The sequence below is a fragment of the Microplitis demolitor genome, chromosome 4, assembly GCF_026212275.2.
Source record: "Microplitis demolitor isolate Queensland-Clemson2020A chromosome 4, iyMicDemo2.1a, whole genome shotgun sequence".
NCBI lineage: Eukaryota > Metazoa > Arthropoda > Insecta > Hymenoptera > Braconidae > Microplitis > Microplitis demolitor.
The window spans coordinates 24,205,241-24,226,735 of NC_068548.1; the positions used below are offsets into that span (position 1 = coordinate 24,205,241).

General features: G+C 29.0%; 1 protein-coding gene across 4 annotated transcripts; it reads right to left on the bottom strand.

Annotated features, from left to right (window-relative positions):
- Nucleotides 1-11,346: 11,346 nt before the first annotated feature.
- LOC103578813 (chromatin-remodeling ATPase INO80) lies at nt 11,347-21,352 on the bottom strand. Of its 4 annotated transcripts, none has more exons than XM_053738885.1 (15): nt 20,955-21,352; nt 20,719-20,809; nt 20,512-20,590; nt 20,199-20,344; nt 19,981-20,120; nt 16,258-19,908; nt 16,037-16,164; nt 15,879-15,973; nt 15,404-15,476; nt 15,149-15,307; nt 14,982-15,084; nt 14,730-14,842; nt 14,227-14,619; nt 13,791-14,127; nt 11,347-12,264 (listed from the first exon to the last, which is right to left on the bottom strand). In XM_053738885.1, the coding sequence occupies exons 4-15, from the start codon at nt 20,330-20,332 to the stop codon at nt 11,780-11,782; spliced, it is 5,811 nt and encodes a 1,936-aa protein (XP_053594860.1). In that variant the 5' UTR covers nt 20,333-20,344; nt 20,512-20,590; nt 20,719-20,809; nt 20,955-21,352; the 3' UTR covers nt 11,347-11,779. The 4 variants fall into 4 exon arrangements, with proteins under 4 accessions (XP_053594860.1, XP_053594863.1, XP_053594861.1 ...); XM_053738888.1 differs by having other exon boundaries at nt 16,258-19,509; nt 19,609-19,908; nt 20,512-20,809; XM_053738886.1 differs by lacking the exon at nt 20,512-20,590.
- Between the last annotated feature and the right edge of the window lie 143 nt (nt 21,353-21,495).

Here is a 21,495-nt window from a genome sequence, read left to right on the forward strand (position 1 = left end):
GAGAACGTACGCGTGCCGCACGCGTCTTATTCCTACGAATAATAATAATATTATCAAGTATTATTATCTTCCTTTTGTTTAGTAAATATATACAATTACCAAGTACGTTAACTAAAATAGTGTTTAAAAAAAAAAAAAAAAAAAAGCGATTTTTTCTATTCATAGTGTTTTTAATTAATACATTTAACTTTTATTAATTTTTATATGTGTATTAGGCAAATAAGATATGCCGAATGCATGTGAAAACAACTATTGCATTCTGTAAATTATACCAACATAAAGATCGAGTGCTGCAGCTGCTGTTTCTCTCTCCACGTTGTTATATACTTATTGCTGCAAAAAATTACTTCCTCCGGAGCTTTTACTTACATGTATAAATTTTTATTGTACATATAATAACACATCCATTTATTGAGGTCGACTTTTTAAAATATTTTTTAACAATATTTTACTTAACTCTTTTACTATTTCCGTACACGTTGGCAAAGTATGAATGAAACACTTAACAGAATGTTTCTGTATAAAAGAAAAAATTAAAAAACAAAAAAAAAAACAAAAAAAAAACACAACTTGTGTATTAAAAATTTTTTAAAATAATTATTTTACTGCTACTGTTATAATTATTCATATCAATACAGATTTGTGGTAAAATGTGAGGGCAGATGGTTAAATGCATTTTCCTAATTTTATTAGTTAAGAAAAGCACTCATATACATATGTATATCATACACATATATATATATATATATATATGCTTGTGTTATATAAAAATAAATTGTTGGAAAAAAATAAAATAAAGGGAGGGAAGGAAGAAATAAAAAAATGGGAAGGGTCTCCTTGAGTTTAGGCCGGCACCTCATGGTATCGTATGAGTTAAATCAGTGTGCTATGGCATATAGTGTTCTTTTTTAGTCGCGCGAGAATTTCATTTGTATGAGTATATCCGGAAGCACGAGAGGCGATACGAGGCGGATAATAAAGGAGAGGCGGAGAATCTGAGGCCCTTTGGCAACACGTGTGCAAGATGCAAAGGTGTACGTGGATATAATGACGGTGGAAGCCAAGACAGTAGGAGTAAGATGGAAAAAGAAGCAGGAGAAGTTGCAGTCGTAGTAGAATAACAAGGCAAAAGCATAGTGAGCCTGATACGGTGTGTATATGTATAGCTCAATATAGCGGAAGCGAAGGTGGTCAAAATCACCCCTTACACGGGCCACTTCCGCCTTCTTTCAAGAAGACTTCATATATATATATATATATCTCCTTTTTTTTTTCTTCATCACATGCTGACACTTTTTATTATAATTTTCAAAATAACTCCATGCACATCATGTACTTAACTTTTAGTTGTTTATCCGTCACATGTCTTGTTTATGGAGATGAATTTTACTTGATCGATCCACCAACACAACAGTTGTTTACTTTAAAGAATATTTATGTCGGCTGTTTTCAGAAGATACTATTAGACAACTTAACTAGGGTGCAGTGCCAGTAGAGTGATTTATCGATTTATTTATATTCTCAAGTATGTGCTTCTGTTGTCCAGGTAAGTCATTATTTCGTCACTGTTGATTGTATATATGTGTATGTATGTACTGCATATACATTTTTTATTTTTATTTCTTTTATTATTATTATTATTATTATTATTATTATTATTATTATTATTATTATTATTATTATTATTATTATTATTATTTATTTTTTTCTATAAAGAGAGGTACATATTTGGGGAGCCAAAATTCTTCCCGGCACATGTTAATATTACATATACTCTGTAAGGTCTCCTTTAGTCTAAATTTCTTTCCTCTAGTGATATATTAATGGACAAAGTGTAGAACTCTAGAGAATAGAAATCGAATGAGCAGTGAGAGAAACGTCATGTTCTACAGATGTGACGAGAGCGGTAAGGGACTACTCCATTCTGACGACATCCTGTTTTAAAAATTCAATGCCTTGGAGACTTGCTTATTATTAATTGTTCAAGTTCCTGTTCAAATAGTATATAAAATCCAAGGAAAGAACTAATCCAACACATATATGTACATCATTTCTTTACTTATGAATGTATATGTAATAAGAACATTAAATATATGTTTATTGTATCATTAACTGGTTATTTTATTAAATAGCTACAAAAAATAAAATTGGTATCCATCTATAAGTATATTATATATAATTAGGTGTACTTGAAATTATTTGATCCAATAATGATATGACTTGCACTATATGTGTATTAATTATTTGCGATGTAGTTGGCATGTAGCGTCGGCTACACAAGATCAGTTTATATATATATATATATATATATATATATATATATCCAACTAACAGACGAGAGGAAGAACAGCAGCCGTCTCTTTTTGGATAGCTCGCTCAGCTGCCGTAGCTTCCCACGCTACAAGCACACTTAATAAATCCTATATATATGTGTACTCATATGCTGTGGCTGCTGCACCTACCAACCAACCAACCAGCCTACCTGACTCTGCTGGTAACCTATATGTGTACGTGTAGTGATATACACACATAAAAGCTACCCGGACCACTATATGCTTGATGCCTATACAAATGTCCAAAAAGAAGGACAATGCCAACTTTCATGCGGTCTTTCTATCTAGGCACATGCCACTCTACTTTACCGAGCAGGTGTTTCCATCTCCACTATTATTCCCAATTCCATCTACATATATAATTCAACAGTGTATGTATTAATATATTAATTTATACATAATATCGATTCTTTTTTTTTATTTTTAACTTTTTTTTTATCATCAGTATCATTTGAGTTTAGAGCAATTTTTATCATCATCAGTACAAATGCCTGTGAACAACGAAAGCTATCATGAACGAAATCATGAGAAGAAATCTAAACGTGAGCAATGTTGAATATGGAGGCAAGAGGAAAAAAAAGATGAAGAAGAAAAAGAAGGGTTGATGCTTGGTTCTGCCATCAGTAGGGTGGTGTCTAAGATGTAAATGGAGGATCACAGCTGCTGTTCGGCGAGCAACCTTAGTCCACCGTACCATCTTTTTTATTTATGCTGTAGACTTTTGGGTTAGTCTTATTCTCCCACGCTCCTGGTTCATATATATATATATATATCTTAACTTGTACTCTATATTTAACAGTTAAAGGGTAAAAGAATCGATTAAAAAAATGTATACTATTTTTATACTATACTGGAGATTACAAATATGTATTCAAATTGATGATATAGTTTTTTATTGCAGAGAAAGACACTCTGATAACTAATAAAAAATAAAATATGGCTGAATATTTTACTGTAAGGTTGAAGGTAAGGCCAAAAATATTACCGGTATGTATAGTATCGAAAATCATGAGCAGTTATAGTGGTGGAATTAAAATGGAGTTTGAATATGTATATCATATCATAACATGAGGAAGGATGACAGGGATAGAGCATCGCAGCATAGCAGCCTATAGTGGGCCGATGATATATATATATATATATATATATATATATAGAGTTGATAGCAGCATAGAGAATTAAGACAGAGCCATATATGTACACATAAGGATAAATAAGGAGAGAGCTTGCCGGAAAGGTGCTGCAGACTGCAGATGGTGAAAATCTCAGGAATAAAGCAAGTAGGAGGGACGCCCGAGTACGCACAAGTTTTTTTTTCCCAAAGATCAAGGGGAGACACGGAAGGTGGCTAGCACCTGGTCATGATGGTGGTGGTTGCTGGCCCGATGCAACAGATGCCTACTCTTATTCCACTCTGCCTTCTCTTTATCATCTTCTTAGCTCTTCTTCTTCTTCTTCAGTATTATTATTTTTAATATTATTATTATTTTTTTTTTACTATTTTGTATATGTACAAAAGTACGCGTGACATATAAGTACTATTTTTGGCGCGTGGCCCGACTTGTCAAATTATTTAACGCTATCCACTATTCTACTGAAAAATTTTTTTTCCATTCAAGTACAACCTGAACCAAATATTTTTTTTTTCAAATTTTGGTATCATAGAAAGAATTTTAAAAATATCTAAACCACAAATAAAGCGGTGTATCTTGAAAAATAAGAAACAGAAGCCGCAAAAGCAATAACAGATTGTTTAGTTGGCCTTCTGCTACGGCTGCTGTTGCTGCTGCTGCTGATACAACTGACGCTCTTATGTGCTCCAACATCTTCGTTTTACGTGGCGATTGACTCTTCTGTTCATCACATCACTGGTATGTAGATTACTTTGTTGAAGTATTTCATAATTTTACATTTGGATATTCAAATAAATGATGATTCAAAATAAATACATATATTTATAATAATAATAATAATAATAATAATAATAATAATAATAATAATAATAATAATAATAATAATAATAATAATAATAATAATAATAATAATAATAATAATATACACAGGCATATGTTATAAAAAAAAATCAGTGAAGAATCGTCGTCTTTACCTTCAGGACATGAGGACTCATCCTGGCAAGGTAAAGAAAAGAAAATAAAAGAAAACAAGACAAGGGAAGGTAAAAAGGAACAACAGCTGCGAGACACCCCAAAATGATGGAAGAACAACCTTTTGAATCATGACCTGGTCGCACTCTCTCTCGTTCTTTCTCTTCTTCTCTTACCATCTGTCTCATATGCCGGCAACAAAATTATTTCCACGTGGAAATTTATATAATTTGCGCGCGATTTACTTTGCTGGATAATATTGTTAATTATTTAAAACTTTAAGAAATAATATGATTTTATTAAAACTAATTTATTAGTTGTTTATTACTATTTTTTATATAAAATAATCAAGATATCTTATAAATATTCTTACTTCCTTTTTCCTTGTATTATTTAAATATATATAAATGGTTTCTTAAAGAACAATATTTAATAATACGAGCAGATGTTTTATGCCTGAATTTTTCTTTTATATATATGTATTAAGAGTATACTATACTGGTATTCATATAAATTAAATATTTAATAAACTAATTACATTTACCTACAGGATAATTAAGTACAGTATACTAATATTTATTGAATAATAATAAAAAATCATATCGACGTTCTAATTAGCAAATTGTCTAACTCCATTTCAGGAAATCCTCCATTTATGCGAAAAAAAAGCAAGTTAAAAATTTTATTTCATCTAAAAATCAATTCCATATCTAATATATGTATAGTGTTTTTGTCAAGGTTACTCAAACGATGTTTTCTTTGACTATTAGTATCTGAAAATTGCCCAGAATTACCTATAGGTATACGAAAAATAATCAGTTAGACAGTTTGCTACTTAGAACGTCAATATGTATAATAAACAGCATCTACTAATTTCTTTATTGTTGTATAATTTTATTTTATGTAATATTTAATTTTTTTTAAGTTTTTTGTCTCGAGTCTAAGGAAACTTTTCTTTTCGGTTCGAAATTAAAACTAAAATAAAATATTGTCAGCATAAGAATTTTATCACACGAGACTGAATATTATTTATATGATGTATATAAGCTTTTTCTCTTTATTATATATACTATACTATAATGCTACTCAATTTACTTATGTATTTTACGTTGTCATACACCTGCCGTATGTAGGACCCGTTATCGTCCTCATTGAAACAATACAATTTCAAAAATAATATATATATATATATATATATATATATATATATATATATATATATATATATATATATATAAATTTTGTTGGTTTACTGTATATGATTTACTGGATAAAGTATGTATAGCGTCAGTCTAATTTTGTTAGAAAATCCACAAGTTTCATTTACTTTTAGGGAAAGCTGTAAGCCAGATGGAGATGGAGATGAAGCCGAGCCATAAAAATAAGCATCCATGCCAAGGTTTAGAAACATCTGGAATTTATTGTATGTACCTCTGAATACCTTTCGGTACCTTATGTCCGCTGATAAATTTTTCTTATTATTTACTATACGTCTTGACGAAATTTACTACTGCTCATGTTTCATACAATAATTTTTTTGCAGATTACAAGGACAAATCATATACCTATAGGTAAACTCCTATAACCAATATGTTCAACATATGGAAGAGATTAACTGTTGTAAGAAATTTTTGAGTAATAGAAAAAGAAAAAAGAAAAAAAAAGTTACTAAATAGAAAAATACATAATAAATCATTTTATATTTATACGTATATTTTTTCGTGATATAATAATATGTACACATATACAATGCATGTGTGTAAATAATAGTAGTAGGAGGTGGAGGTGAAGGTGGAGGAAGGAAGCAAATATATGCATGGTTGCACGCGTTTCCACACGAAATCTGATTCTTAAGATTTTTTTTTTTTTATTTTTTATTTTATTTTACAGTGTGTGTTGTATTTTATATGTTGTCTTGTATCATTAATCTGCATTATTTTATAGAAGACCTTAAGGTATGGTTCAATAAGGATTCGTACAGGATTCACAATATTTATTGTCAATTTAAAAAATAAATAAATAAAAATAACTGAAATATTTTCAACAACATGCAGAATAAAAAAAAACATAATGTTTTTGAATAAAAGATGGATTGAAGAGAAATTGACATCTGGAAAAATTTATTTGGTGGGAGTTGATCCGTTCACAAAGGTGGCTGCAAGTGAAAAAAAAAAAAAAATAAAAAAATATATTTAATAAGAAACTGTAAAAGAACTGGATGAGTCAGTGGTTCCTCCTTTTTATTTCTTCTTTTATTTCTCTATAGAGCATATATGCTATTCGTGCTATTCTACTGGTATGGTATGGTATGGTTCTGTGGTAATACGTAAAAACTAAAAACGAACGAATGAACGGAATATGAGAATGGGAACTGAAAACTGGAAACTGGAAACTGGGAGCTGGGAGCTGGGAGCTGGGAGCTGGGAGCTGGGAACGAGGATATATGTATGTAAAGGATGTAGTGGAGGTTGTAGAGGTAGTAGAGGTAGCGGATAAGCTGCTGCCAAGTAACGGCAGATGTTACGAGCTTCTGAGCTCAGTTGTTGGCGCGTGCCCGGTGCCACTTGGCTGCAATGCCATCTGCCCCTTCTCTCTAGTCATTTTAAAACTTTTATTATTCTTATTATCTTTTCTTATTCTTACTCTTAACTATTACTTTCATCACTGCTCCTTTTATTTTTTTAGTTTAGTTTATTTTTCAGCTTTAAATACACCATCTTTATTATATCATTTTAAATAATACAATACAATTTATTAAGTATACAATATATATTTATATTTATATAGTTTCGCAGTAATTATTAAACTGTTAAATACATTTTGCTTAATTTATTTGATTTAATGATTAAATTTTTATAAATTATCTAAGCAGCTGTACTTGATGACTAAAATTTAATGTACATGACAGTTGGATAAAAATTAAATTCACTTGGCGACTTTCACTTTATCAAAAAAATTTTTCAATAAAAAAAAATATATATATACTTATATACATACATAAATTTATGCACGAGTTTTTAATAATGATTTAACCCAATGCATATAAATTCTAATTTAATAATAGCCAAAATTATTATTGATAAAATGGAACGACTAATTCTGTAGTAGTGTATGTAGCTATGATGTATATGATGTATATGTAATGTGTTTTTTTTTTCCGGTGGTCGATTCGGTGGTGGACAAATGTTTGGCTACATGCACCAGTTTTGGTCACATCACACGACACCGTCTGGCGTTTAATGTGCACGAAATAAAATGCCACCTCGCCACCTGCCTCATCATCCAGCATCCACATCTACATCCACATCCACACATCACCTTGCAGTAACTGTTAGCCATCCTGATGTTTATTTATGCGAACACGTGTCCTGTATCTCTTATTACTGACATTTAATACAATTAAAAATTAATAATAGTATCGCATCATGCAGCCAATTTTAAAAAATATTTCAAACTATGTTGTAAATTATATTTTATTTATTATTTATAAACATATATATCATTAATTTACAACTATAGTTTTGAATAAAGCAACAGATGGTTGTGTAAGCTTGACAGTCTGACGGATGCTGCCAGCAGATCTGTTCTCTCACTATTCAAAATGTACATATACATATTATACCTACCGTCTATAGCATATATACATATATACAAATCTATATTCTTAAGACATCATCATGATAATTATTTTCATTCCTTAAGTATCAATGGCACGTGTTCGTCAAAATTACCAGTTAAATTTTTTGTTGATTAAATTTTTTATTTAATTTAAATAATTTTGTTGGTAAAATTTTTTGAGAAAAAGAAAATAAAAAAATATATTTAATTGAAACTGAGACCCTCGATAGATCTTCCTTCTATATATATGTATATATACATATGACCTTAACGTATGTCCACTTCCTTTAAAAATCCCCTCGTATCAACTTGTATATATATATAGAGAATTTTATGAAGCCGGCATCGGATCACCCGGGCGTCAAACTCGCGATCTCCATGCAAGTAATCGAATCTCTGCACCCTCTGCACCCTCTGCACCTCCTGTAGCGGCACCTGTCAGCAACAAAGACCCAAGACAAGACAACACTCACACTCCCCATTTGCTTGTTACTTGATAATTATTATTTATTTAATATTATTTACATAAATGTTTGTTTATTTTTATTTTATTCTCTAAAAATCATTTTATCGCCAGGTGAGAAATTTATTTACTCATCATCAGTTTGCTCACCTTGCTTCCTCTCGCCAGAGAGTTGTTTGCCAGCAACAATCTCTATTCAAATGTTTATTAAAATATTAAAACAAGCGACATTATCAGTAATAGATAATAATATAAAGAAATAAATGAATAATAAACTGTGAAAGATGGTCATATTACCCAAGTAATTTTTTGTAAAATAATTTTAGAGTAAACTGAATAGGATATAGGATTCTTTGAGAGTAGAGACAACTCGCGCGCGATACGACGTTTAGCTGTTGATGTGCCCAAGATGCCAAGAGGAGGGACAGCTGCCGTACTTTTCATAACATCTGGTGGTATCCGATACTTATTGCCACGCGCCACTTGCCCCCATACGCTCAACTTATGTCTTGTGTCTTCCTCATCCTCATCCTCATCCTCAGCCTCAGCCTTAGCATCAGCATCAGCTTTAGAACAACTCGCTGAAGCTTTTCATTTTCTTTCTTTATTATTATTATTTATTTATTTATTTTTTTTCATCTTAAACTCTTGAATCAACGGATTAGTTGCTTTATAAAAGTATTTTAGTTTTTACTCCATTGATATTAAAATGAGTTATTATTTTAAGTAATATTTTTGTAAAATTAGGTTTTAAATTTTTTAAAATAAAAAAATTAAATTATTAACAGCCTGTCCTTGAAACGGCTGCGCTTGGTAGCTCTAGAGGCTTTATCAGGCTTTACCAGTCTTTACTAACTCTCCTTATTCGCTTATTCTTTATTCCTCTATACTACTACTGTCCTCCCCAATCTTATTCAGTTAAAAGTTCTTGGCATCATCCGCCTTTACTTGTCGTTATTGTACAAGTAGAGGGATGGTGTAAACGTAAACCAAACTTTTAAGAGTACATAAGTTAAGTATTACTACAGTCGTTTCTCGTGTAGTAGTAGTAGTAGTAGTAGTAGTTTTTTTTTTTTTTTTTTTTTTTTTTTTTTTTTTGTTTTTTTTGTTATTGTTGTTGTTGTAGTAGTACGTAATACGTAACACAGTCAACACAGAATCAAACTGGCACCGATACGAAACCGAGACCAAGACCAAAACCAAGACCGAGACCGAGACCGAGACGGAGACAAACATCAAGACGAAGACGGTAAATACGCTACGCGTAAGGAAGCGTAACGCCAAGTAAACTCCTTTAGTGTATTAGTGGATACACCATGAGTTGAGTCTCTGACTCGGTACTTCCGGTAAATATACAGGAAGTACGCTCAGTGCCTTCTTGGCCGACGCCGACCATGCCGACCATGCCGACGATGCCGACACCAATGCCGATTCTAAGACTTTTAATTTTTCTGTTATACTTACTTTTACTACTCTATTATCGATATAAAATATCATATATTATATACATATACTTACAAGACATATTTGACAAAATTAATTTTAATAAAATAATTATATGTCCGTTTTATAATTTTTCATACTTATTATATTTACTAAAATTTTTATATTATTCTATATTTTCTTAATAATTAACCATCAGAGTAATTAATTAATTAAAATAAATAAATACAAGATTATAAACAATAATTATGAATTATGACATTTTATGTACGTATGTATATTATGTAGACGTGAAATAAAATAAACGGTCACGGTAAAGTAACAGTTTACATCAAGTTTAATGCCACCTAAGGAGTTTACCGACCCCTTGGTTCGTCTTCTTTATTGTTTGCTATTATTAATCATAAATTACAAATTGTACTGGGCAACATACCGGACGCGCTAATAACTTATATATGCAAGTCTAGTAGGTCGTGAATAATAACTTTTAAAAAATAAAAAATACATATCCAAATTTATAACTAAAACTAAATAAAATAAAAGTTATTAAATTTTTTATGTTTATTACTGATGGTATTGAATGATTTTTTAAGATTATTTTTAAAACGAGCAGGTGCACTTGTATACGCAGCAGTTCCGTAATCATTAAATATATGTATATATATACTACTGCTATCCATGCTTGTTTTGTATTATTATTATTATTATTATTATTATTATTATTATTATTATTATTGTAAAAAATGCTGGCGGTGAAAAAGATGGCATTGGCGGACGACCCGCATCCGCATATCAAATCGGTAGGGGTCGATTTCATTCGAGGACGATCAACAAATAGATCGACGAAAAAAACACTGATAAGAATGACCTCGAATTGTCATGCATGTATTCACATGCACGTATACGATACAATCAATGAGTAAAATCGTATTTGTCTGACTGGTAATTTCGATACCAAACGTCTTCTGAATTTAACTGATATAAAATATATATGTATACTTGATCTGACTCGCAGAGTGAAATTATTATTTTTTTTTTTTTTCATTTCTGAATCGACTTGTTTATTTTACACCTGCCACTAATGTCTTACGTCTACGTATTTTACAAGGACCAGTTTCATGTTAATATATATATATATATATATATATATATATATATATATATATATATATATATATATATATATATATATATATATATATATATATATATATATATATATATATATATATATATATATATATATATATATATATATATATATATATATTATTCACATAATGATATTCACAATTAATATATATATATATATATATATATTTATATATATATGTATAGATTTTTTAAAAAATTCTATTATTAAAGTAGTACTGGATTGATGCCAAAATATAATGAGGTCGGAGCTTTTGCGTTTATGCCTCTCGAAAAATAAAATATCATTAGTTAAATAAATAATCGATTTTTCGTATATTTATATGTAACCTATTTACAAATAAGTATTGCATAGATATAATAAAATAAATATATAAATTTTTTTATTTAAAAATAAAACATAAAAAATAATTTTTATTTAAAGAAAAAACTAAATTTTTATTCATAATTACTTTTTTGAATATTATTTTTATCGAACCCAAATTAGCAATCATAATTATAATATGTAAATAACAATAACCTGTAGAAATAATAATAAATTTCTTTGATCAACTGAATTACAAAACTATCACTATATTAGTTTTAATATAAATTCCTATTTAATACATCTTTAATTAATTTTATACACGTAATATATGCACGTATTGCTGTTTATTTATGAATTATTACGTTTGGTGATCTTTATTTACCGACTTTTGTTGAGTGTAAAATCCAAAAGGTCGTGATTCTGATGTGCAAGTCATCTTTAAAGATGTCGATGCTGATGTTATTGTTGACGTTGATGTCGATTTTGAAACTGATGCTAAGGTTGCTGCTGCTAATAATGATGGTGATGGTGATGATGACGATGATGATGATGATGTCAATGAAGATGTAATTAAATTTTTTGATGATTTATTTTGTACACTTGATAATTGATTATGACTTAAAGGTACAGGTAATGGACGTTGAATTTTTTTGCTGTGATGATGTCCAGGTATTCTGTGTCCTTGATTACCAGGTCCAGCAGGCCGTAATCGCGGTCGTCCAGGTCCTCTACGGATTGATAATGAACCACGTCCAGTTAATGTTTGGTTTACGGCTACTTCTGATCCCAGTGAATTTCCACTTATTATTAGTGAACTATCACCCTCACTATTTCCATAAATTCCTGTAATTATTATTATTATTATTATTTGTAATTAAATAAAATATTAGCAAGAAAGTAAAGAATATGATTGGAATAAGTGTGATAAATAAGATTCAGAAGCCACATGAATTACACACTTGAAAAAGTTAAAAGGAACGTATACAATAATAATAATAATTGCAGCTGTCTTTATCGCTATGCACCTGCGTTATCGACGAATACTAATATATATATATATATATATATATATACGTTAACTTGGAACGTAACACGGGGCCCCCTGTCTTTAATTTCTTTCATACCTCATACTCCATATCCTTAACTCGGCATCCGTCATCCGTTTATCTATCTACTCTAAACATCTAACTAAAACTAACAAATTATTATTATTATTATTGTTATTATTATTATTATTATTATTATTATTATTATTATTATTATTATTATTATTATTATTATTATTATTTAGCATTTTATCAGACTAACTATGTTAACTGAAACTGACTGCTCGGTCTAGCGCAACAAAAATAAGGTATATGATAATAAAAAATGAACCCTTGATCCGCTAAAAGATTAGTGACTCACAGAACGTTAGATTGGAGATGACAGTAAAGGGGAATGAAAATTATCATCACACAATACAAGTGTATCCAATACCTAGAGAAAAAAAAAATAATTCAAAGTATTGTGTGTCTGTGGTGAGGATAAACTAAGAAAGAATCGGCTTGGGGATAGTATATCGAATATAATTGAGTATGGGTTGTCAGCCACAAATATTTGTTACACTTGTGCAACGTAAAACTGCCTGTACACATGTGTTCACAAGGGAATTTTTAAGTTAACTGTACTCCTTTTTCTCTTTCTCTCTCTCACTGTATATGTACACACACACACACATATATATATATATATATATATATATATATATATATATATATATATATATATATATATATATATGTATATTTTTTTTTTATTTTTCCTTCTCCTACTACTGTTATTCTATCCCTTTAGGGTAAGGGAACTCTCAATTTTATCCCAACATTTTGCACACCCTCTAAGCTCCCATGAGAATTTTATTGTCAAGTGGCAAGTGTGTATATAACTGCAAAATGGGAAAGAGATTAAATGCGTGAATAACATGATAAATCGATTTAAAAAAAAAAAAAAAAGAATAACGAGAGAGAGAAAGAGAAATGATTCATCTACAGGATACATGATATGTATAGGGTATTTGCACGGCTGAAAGGTCTAATTCTTATAAATAACCTTTCGTTGATCCTTGCAATTCAATAGAATAATAGTTTCTCTGTAATCCGATTAATCTATTCAACTGATCCTTTTAATACTTTTAGCAGTTTGAATACCACTCGGTATTCTCTTTTATTCAAGTAATTTTATTTTGTTTTAAAATTTAAAAATTTTTAAATTTATACGTTATATGCATATGAACATTTATTTCAAGTAAGGAGGAGAGCAAATTATAATAAATAGCCTTGATGAAAAAATGTTGCAAGTTAAATTAAATTAAATTTTTTACAAGATACCTTGTTGAGCAATAGTCTGATCTCCAGATGATGATTGGGGTAAAGATAATGAAGATTGTGAAATTCCAACAGCATTTGATGTCTTAACTGGTGGATGAAGTATAAATCCTCTACCTTTGCCACCAATAGATCCACCACGTCGAGAACCTCGAGGCCTACCACGTTTGCTGGTACCTCTCATTGATGACGGGCGAATTCTTATTCCACTTGAAGCTATACCGTAACTCAAATGATGACTAAATCGAGAAACTTTTTGAGGTGAATAACTATTTTTACCGGATCCCGGTGTTGAATTATTGTCAACATCAACTACAAGATCTTCATTGCTTGTTTCATCCTATAATAATATTTAATTATTTTTTTATGATTATACTTAGTGAAAAAAATAAAAAAAAAAAAAACAAAAAAAAAACTATTAGTTTATAAAAATAAAAACCTCCGATTTAACTGGACTGACAGTAGTGTAATCTTCAATAGTGTCCGATGACTGCGACAAATCATTTGTTTTTGCTGTTGTCGATGTCGTGTGAATAGTGACAGCAGTAGTAGTACTAGTAGTCGTAGTAGTAGTAGTAGTAGTAGTAGTTATAATAGGAACAGTAGTACAAGTATTATTATTAGTATTGGTAGCACTGGTTGTTGTTGTTGTTGGTGTTGTTGTTGCTGCTGCTGCTGCTATTGTTGTTGTTGTGGTTGTTATTGTTGCAAGAGTAATAGCAGTAGTAGTAGTAGTAATAGAAGAATTGGGTAGCTTATTGCTAGCATCTGCCGTGCTTAAAGTATTCACTTTTTCAATAGAATTACTCTCAAAACAGGCTTTTTTGGCATCCTAAAAATTGATAAAAAAAAAATATATATATATATTTATCTTTATATAGGGATGGATAAGAGAGAAAGAGAACCATTAAATGGCCCACCCTGAAGGGCGTGAATTTTTACCTTGAACGGAAGCGCGGTTAACTTCCTCTTCCGGTCTCTCTCCTTATGATGTATACTTTGATCAATTCGAGAATCCTCTGTGTACTCTTTTCTCTCTTCGCTCCGTTGACTGTCTAGAAATACAATATGTGTATATAATAAACTAAACCGATAGATAATGTCGGTAATTTTAAGCTTTTGAATTTAGTTTTATTTAATTATCACATTAATAATATTGATATTAATTATCAAAAAGTAATTATATGTACTTACATTTAGCTTCAATCTCTTCATCGTCCAACAATAAAGATACAACTTCTTTTGGTTTAAGAGTGTCTGGTTTAAAATTGCCACCACTTATTACCATACGTTGAATCTTAAATATATTTAAAAATAATTATAAATGTTATATTAATTATAAATATTAATAATTTATATACCTCGCTTTTTTCTCGAGCTCTCTGTAGTATTCGTTCTTCGATAGTTCCCTTACAAATAAGCCGATACACAGTAACTTGTTTTGTTTGACCTAATCGATGAGCTCTGTCCATAGCTTGTTGATCAACGGTTGGATTCCAATCGCTGTCATAAAAAATTACCTATTCGTGAATAATAATAATAGTAAATAATTATTTGAATAGCAAAAATAACTATCTAGTTGAAAAAACAAACATAATATGAAATTAAATACTTACTGTGTCTGCGGCTGTTAAATTTATTCCTAAACCACCTGCCCTTGTACTCAATAGAAAAACAAATATATCAGCCCTGAAACATAAATCCCCAGATTTAAATAATAAAAAAAAATATATAAATATTATATTTGTATTTAAATTACTTGGTCGGCAGTTGAAGGTATTCATTATTAGGGTATTTTAAATATAATTTAAAAAAAATTAATTTTATTTATTTATTTATTTATGTACTTTGATTGTTATTATTATAAATATCGATAGGTATAAATTTATAATTAAAACAATTGATGAAATTTGAATCAGTAGATATTTGAGTATTTAGTCTTTGTATAATTGGTAATAATTAATATGAATTGAATATAACTTGAGAGCAACATATAACATTATATTACTTATTAATGTAGACAATTGAAACGAGTTAATTGTTTAATTACAATGAAATAAAGATAAAATAAAACTTGTTTTGTATTATTACCTTTTTTGAAAATCTGCAACCATATCACGACGATCTGATATTTTTGAAGATCCATCCAATCGCATAAATGTATGTTTACGGTGATACATATATTCCTATTTATAATTTTATAATTTAATTATTTATTAGCTATTAAAATATTATTCAATAAAACTTACTTCAAGTAGATCAATCATTTTAGTCATTTGAGAATAAATAAGTACTCGATGACCCTGTTCTTTTAACCGACGTAAAAGATTATCCAGAACTGTAAGTTTACCTGCATCTGTTACCAATGTTTGTTTGTCTATAATATAAAATAAAATAAATTAACAATAATAATAATAATAATAATAATAATAATAATAATAATGATTATTATTATTATTTATATATATACCTGGAACGATGATATTAGACCATCCAGTGATAGGTGTACATGCAGATAAACCTCCCAATTGTTGATGAGAAAAGTATATTATTGATTCTTGTGAATCATGTATATTTTTTTGAGATATAAATGTTGTCTGAAAGGTATCAACATCAATATTGTGAAATTTAATGGCTTTTTCAAAACCATTACGAATAACATTTTGTCCAAAGAGTCCCCCAAAAGTCTCATGTCTATTCCAAGCATAAGCAGCAGAACTACTGCTGACATATAATTTTTTCGGACTAGCTTTAACTTTTAAATTTGTATCACACAAAAAACGTGGAATATTTGTGGATTGATATTTTCTATTTATAGTTGGCCGTTGAATATGTCGATGTTCTGGTAAAAGTATAAACTTTGATTCTTCAGATAGCCCTTGTGATTTTATAACATTTTGAGTTGAACGGATTGAATTTAATTTAATTGAACTATTAGAAATGTGTTTGGTGCTTCTTAGTATCCGATGAGCCATTGTTTCAGGAATTGAATGGATTGAATGAGTAGTATGAGTATAAAAAGCTTCGCCTTGTAATATTTTTTTTGTAAAAACAATATCGGTTTTAATATTATTTTTAATATTACTGTTGTTATTATTATCATAATCATGAGTTGATAATAATAATAATAATGGTGTTGTTATAATAATCAACATAATATTTTTAGATTGTTTTAAATTATTATGACTATCATCTATCCACAAATCTTGCCAATATTTTTTTTTTTTTAAATCATATTCAATCAATGTTCCATGATAAAGTCTATATAGAATACCAAATATAAATATTCTATATATTTCAATAGGTGAAAGATTTATAAATCGTGAAAATGACAAAAAATTATCATTATTATGATATATAGATTTATTTATGTAATCAGTATTAAAAATGTTTAATTTATTATTAAATAAATGATTTTTTGATGATATTGAATTAGATAGCTCCTGTAAGTTGTGATATATTAATTTTGGTATTTGATAATCATTAGATTTTATAAAAAAAGGTGATTTAGCATCTCTACGTTCAAAAAGTTCTGGATGATTGCAAACTTTACGAAATTGCATGACTAGATTCATAAGATTTGACGTAAAATTTTTATCATTTTGTAGGTGTAACGACAACTGTGGATTATCGCCATTTGTGGCACTGGCATTACTATTAACATTATTATTATTATTATTATTATTATTATTATTATTATTATTATTATTATTATTATTATTATTATTACTATTATTATTACTAATAGTATTGGCACCAGCACCAGCACTAGCATCACTAGTGTTGTTATTATTATTATTATTATTATTATTATTATTAACACTATTTCCTGAATTAGCAGAATTAGAACCAACAGTGTAATGTAACAAATCTTCAATGCGTATTTTTTGTTTCAATGCAGAATAAAGTAATTTTTGTCGTGTTGTTAATGGACAATAAACCATTATTTCAATTTTATCAGATAATTCATTTTCAACATCCTTTTTAATTCTTCTCAACATAAATGGCTTTAAAATCATATGTAATCTAGATAAATGTTTTTCATCAATTCCTGTTTTATTTTCAGCATGATTTTCAATATCTTTTGAAAACCATTCATTAAATTCATCATGTGAATCAAATAAAGTTGGCATTATAAAGTGAAGAAGAGCCCAAAGTTCAGCCATACTATTTTGTATTGGTGTACCACTAAGTAATAATCTATTTCGACAACTAAATCCTAAAAGAAGTTTCCATCTCATACTACTTGTACTTTTAATAGCTTGTGCTTCATCTAAAATCATATATTGCCATTTTATTCTGTTAAAATATTTATAATCTGTGATAACAAGTTGATAACTTGTTATTACAACATGAAATGATGCATCTTTAGTATGTAAATCTTTAGTATCCCAAAATTGTCTTAATATTTTACGTTCCTGTGGGTTACCCCAATACGGTACAACTTTAAAATTAGGAACAAATCTAGCCATTTCTTGTTGCCAATTATGTAATGTTGATGCTGGTGATATTATAAGAAATGGACCCCATACCGAATAACGTTCAGCAACATGACACAAAAATGCTATTGATTGAACTGTTTTACCAAGGCCCATTTCATCAGCTAATATACCACTTATACCTTGATCATAAAGATTAGCAAGCCAATTCATACCTTTTAATTGATAACCCTTAAGATTACCTTTAAATATTAATGGTTGAGGATGTTCAAGATTTTCAGGTGTTTCACTTAATCTTAATTCTTTATCAACAATTGATGATAAAGACGATAATGTATTATTAGTATTATTAGTATTATTACTATTAATATTAGCAGCAGCATCATCAAATTGTTTAGTACGTGCTCTTTCATAATTAAAAGCTTCAGTTGCATTTTTTTTTGCTTTTTGTTTTATTAATTCACTATCATAATCATCAATGCCAATTAATCGTGGATTTTTTTCTTCATCTAATTGATTTAATATACGTAATTGTTCTTCTGGTGATACTTTACCAAATTTTTTCGACATAAAATGAGCATATAATTCTGTTTGTGTTATTAAAAAATTTAATTTTCTTTGTTGACGTTTAGCCTCTATTAACTCAACATCCATTTTACGTTGTTCTTCAGCTTCTTTTTCTAATCGCCTTCTAGTTTCTCTTTCAACTCTATCATAACGTTTCCAATATGATTGCATTTCTCTAGTTAATCGTTTTGCTCGCCACAATGTTTCTTTCATATTTTTTTGTGATTGCATGGCTTTTTGTCGCCAATATTTAATACAATTTTGTGATAATTTTTTACAATTTATCAACATTTCTTTATGATTATTTATTTTTGCTCTTTGAATTTTACCCAATTCTTTTTTAGACATCATTATCCAAATTTTTCGTCTTCTAATAGCCATCATTTCAGGACTTTTATTATTATGCTTTTTACGATTACGTGAACGTTGTTGATGACGTATTATTACTTGTAATTCAGCTTCATCAAGTTCATGATCTTGTTTTTTATTTTTAATTGATGATGTTGACATTGTCGTTACCGCATCTGTTGTTGTTGTTGTTGTTGATAATGTTTCAGATGTTCCAGATAATAATGTCATATTATTAGTAATATTATTATTTATTAATCCCCAATCATTATTATCTGGATAATCATGTTCATTACAAATATTTGTTGCTATTGTTGTTGCTGTTGCTGTTGTTGTTGTTGTTGTTGTTGTTGTCATCATTGTTATTGCTGTTGATGATGATTTAATATGATTATAATTAATATTTTTTTCTTTTTTAAATTTTGTTATTTTTTTATCTATTTTTTTTTCTTTTTTTTTTCTATTACCGACAATGAGCATTTGATGCTCTGGAAATCTATCACAACTTGATAATAAACCAGCACCATAATATTGATATTGTATATTTTCAGGTTTTTGATAAAATCGTCCTTGATATTTTTTTCTAAGTATATGAAATTTTAACATATCTTGAAAGTCTTGTTCTGTTATTGGTCCATCTGTATCTGACGATTCTGAAACTGATAAACTTTCAGTATCTGATTCTGACAATAAAATATCTTGAAGCCATCTTCTTTCGTCACCAATTTTCGACATATTATACAGTCTTAATTTGTTCATTCTTTCTTCTGTTGAGAAAAAAAAATAGATACAATTATAATTAGTAGAGTTTAAAAATTTTTACTACTTAATAATTATACCTTCTTTGTGGTTCAATGTATTATTCGCATAGTTATCAGATCCATCTGAAGAATCTGAAGATACAGATTTGTCATCCTCATTATCGTCATCATAATTATCCTCATCATCATCATCATTGTCGTCGTTATAATTCTCATCGCTAATCATAAAACATATGAATAATTAATATTTTATCTCACTTTATTAATTAACTAATTAAAATATATATTTCATTTACCGTAAATTATTTTGGAAAAGATGATTGACTTGAGATAAAAATGGTTGTACATTCAAACTTCGTTCCAGTCTCTGGAGATGTAACGGGATGGCCATCTGGATTTGTAATCCCGATGAACAATTTTGTTCATTCATTATTTAGTTAATCTAAAAACCCAATGATTAAAAATTATAATTATCAATATCAATAATGAGAAAAAAAAAAAATAGGGTTATCGTAAAATCTGAATTAACGTATATTACAGCAATATAATAATACTGTATAAAAGTGATTGGATAAAAAAAAATGAAGTAAAATATATATTTAGACTCACTTGACTACCATTAACATTAAAACAATAACAATCTAAATGTTTTCAGCAATTTAGTTATCACTATTTAGGCATAATTGATCTTGATGATGGACATTGTGATGAAAGATAGCAAGATAGACATATATAAAAGCGTATAAGTTTATAGTACAATTTTTAATTAAAAAATATTTGAAAGCTACTCAAAGATTTGGTAAAAATTTAGCGTACTGTAGCGTGTTTGCCATTAAAACCATAAAATGAATTCGTCAGCTGGCTCACTGTTGCTGCTGCTGCTGCTGCTACTGGCAGGCTGCCTTCTCTTAATATTAAAAATATATTAAATATATAAATGTTGACCATTTTTGTTTTTACTAGATGGCGTTTTTATTTTTAAATAGAGGAGAAAAAAGAAATCCACTAACACTAGCATATATGTATGGTACGGATGTACGATAATTACTTACACATATATGATATTGTACTTATATCGACATTATCGACATTCTGTCGCCGTGACATTATCATTGAGAGCCTCTTGAATTATCGAAATTATCGAAATTAACAATTTTTGATACACATGTAATAATAATGTATTATATTGTACAACACCTACAACACTTATATAAGCCCCTGAGTCACCCTGAGTCCAAACCTCTTTCCAGTTTATAAACATAAGCGAGATATGTATAAAATTATGTGTAATATGTATCTGGAAAACAAAAAAATATATAATATGTTCTCTTTTATCTACAAAATCCTTGATAAATTAATAGATATGTAGTTGTGGAGGTTGTGGAATTGACAGCTGGGAACGCTGCTGTTGCTGCTGTTGTTGTTGTTGGTTCAAAAATATACCAAAACTTAATCAGAATAGATGGCACTGTTACTCAATATCCTCTCGATCTTCGAGATATCGAGATATTCGAGATAATAAGAAACGATAGGTTGATATAGATTGATATCGATTATAGGTGTATGTGTTAGCGTATACGTATACGGTATATA

Excerpts from the sequence above, each read along its gene's own strand:
- LOC103578813 (XM_053738887.1), bottom strand. The coding sequence starts at position 20,332 with ATGAATGAACAAAATTGTTCATCGGGATTACAAATCCAGATGGCCATC. Across the intron at positions 14,843-14,981 it reads TGAAGAGATTGAAGCTAAAT|ACAGTCAACGGAGCGAAGAG; the intron begins GTAAGTACATAT and ends TTGTATTTCTAG. Across the intron at positions 14,128-14,226 it reads TCAGTCCAGTTAAATCGGAG|GATGAAACAAGCAATGAAGA; the intron begins GTTTTTATTTTT and ends ATATTATTATAG.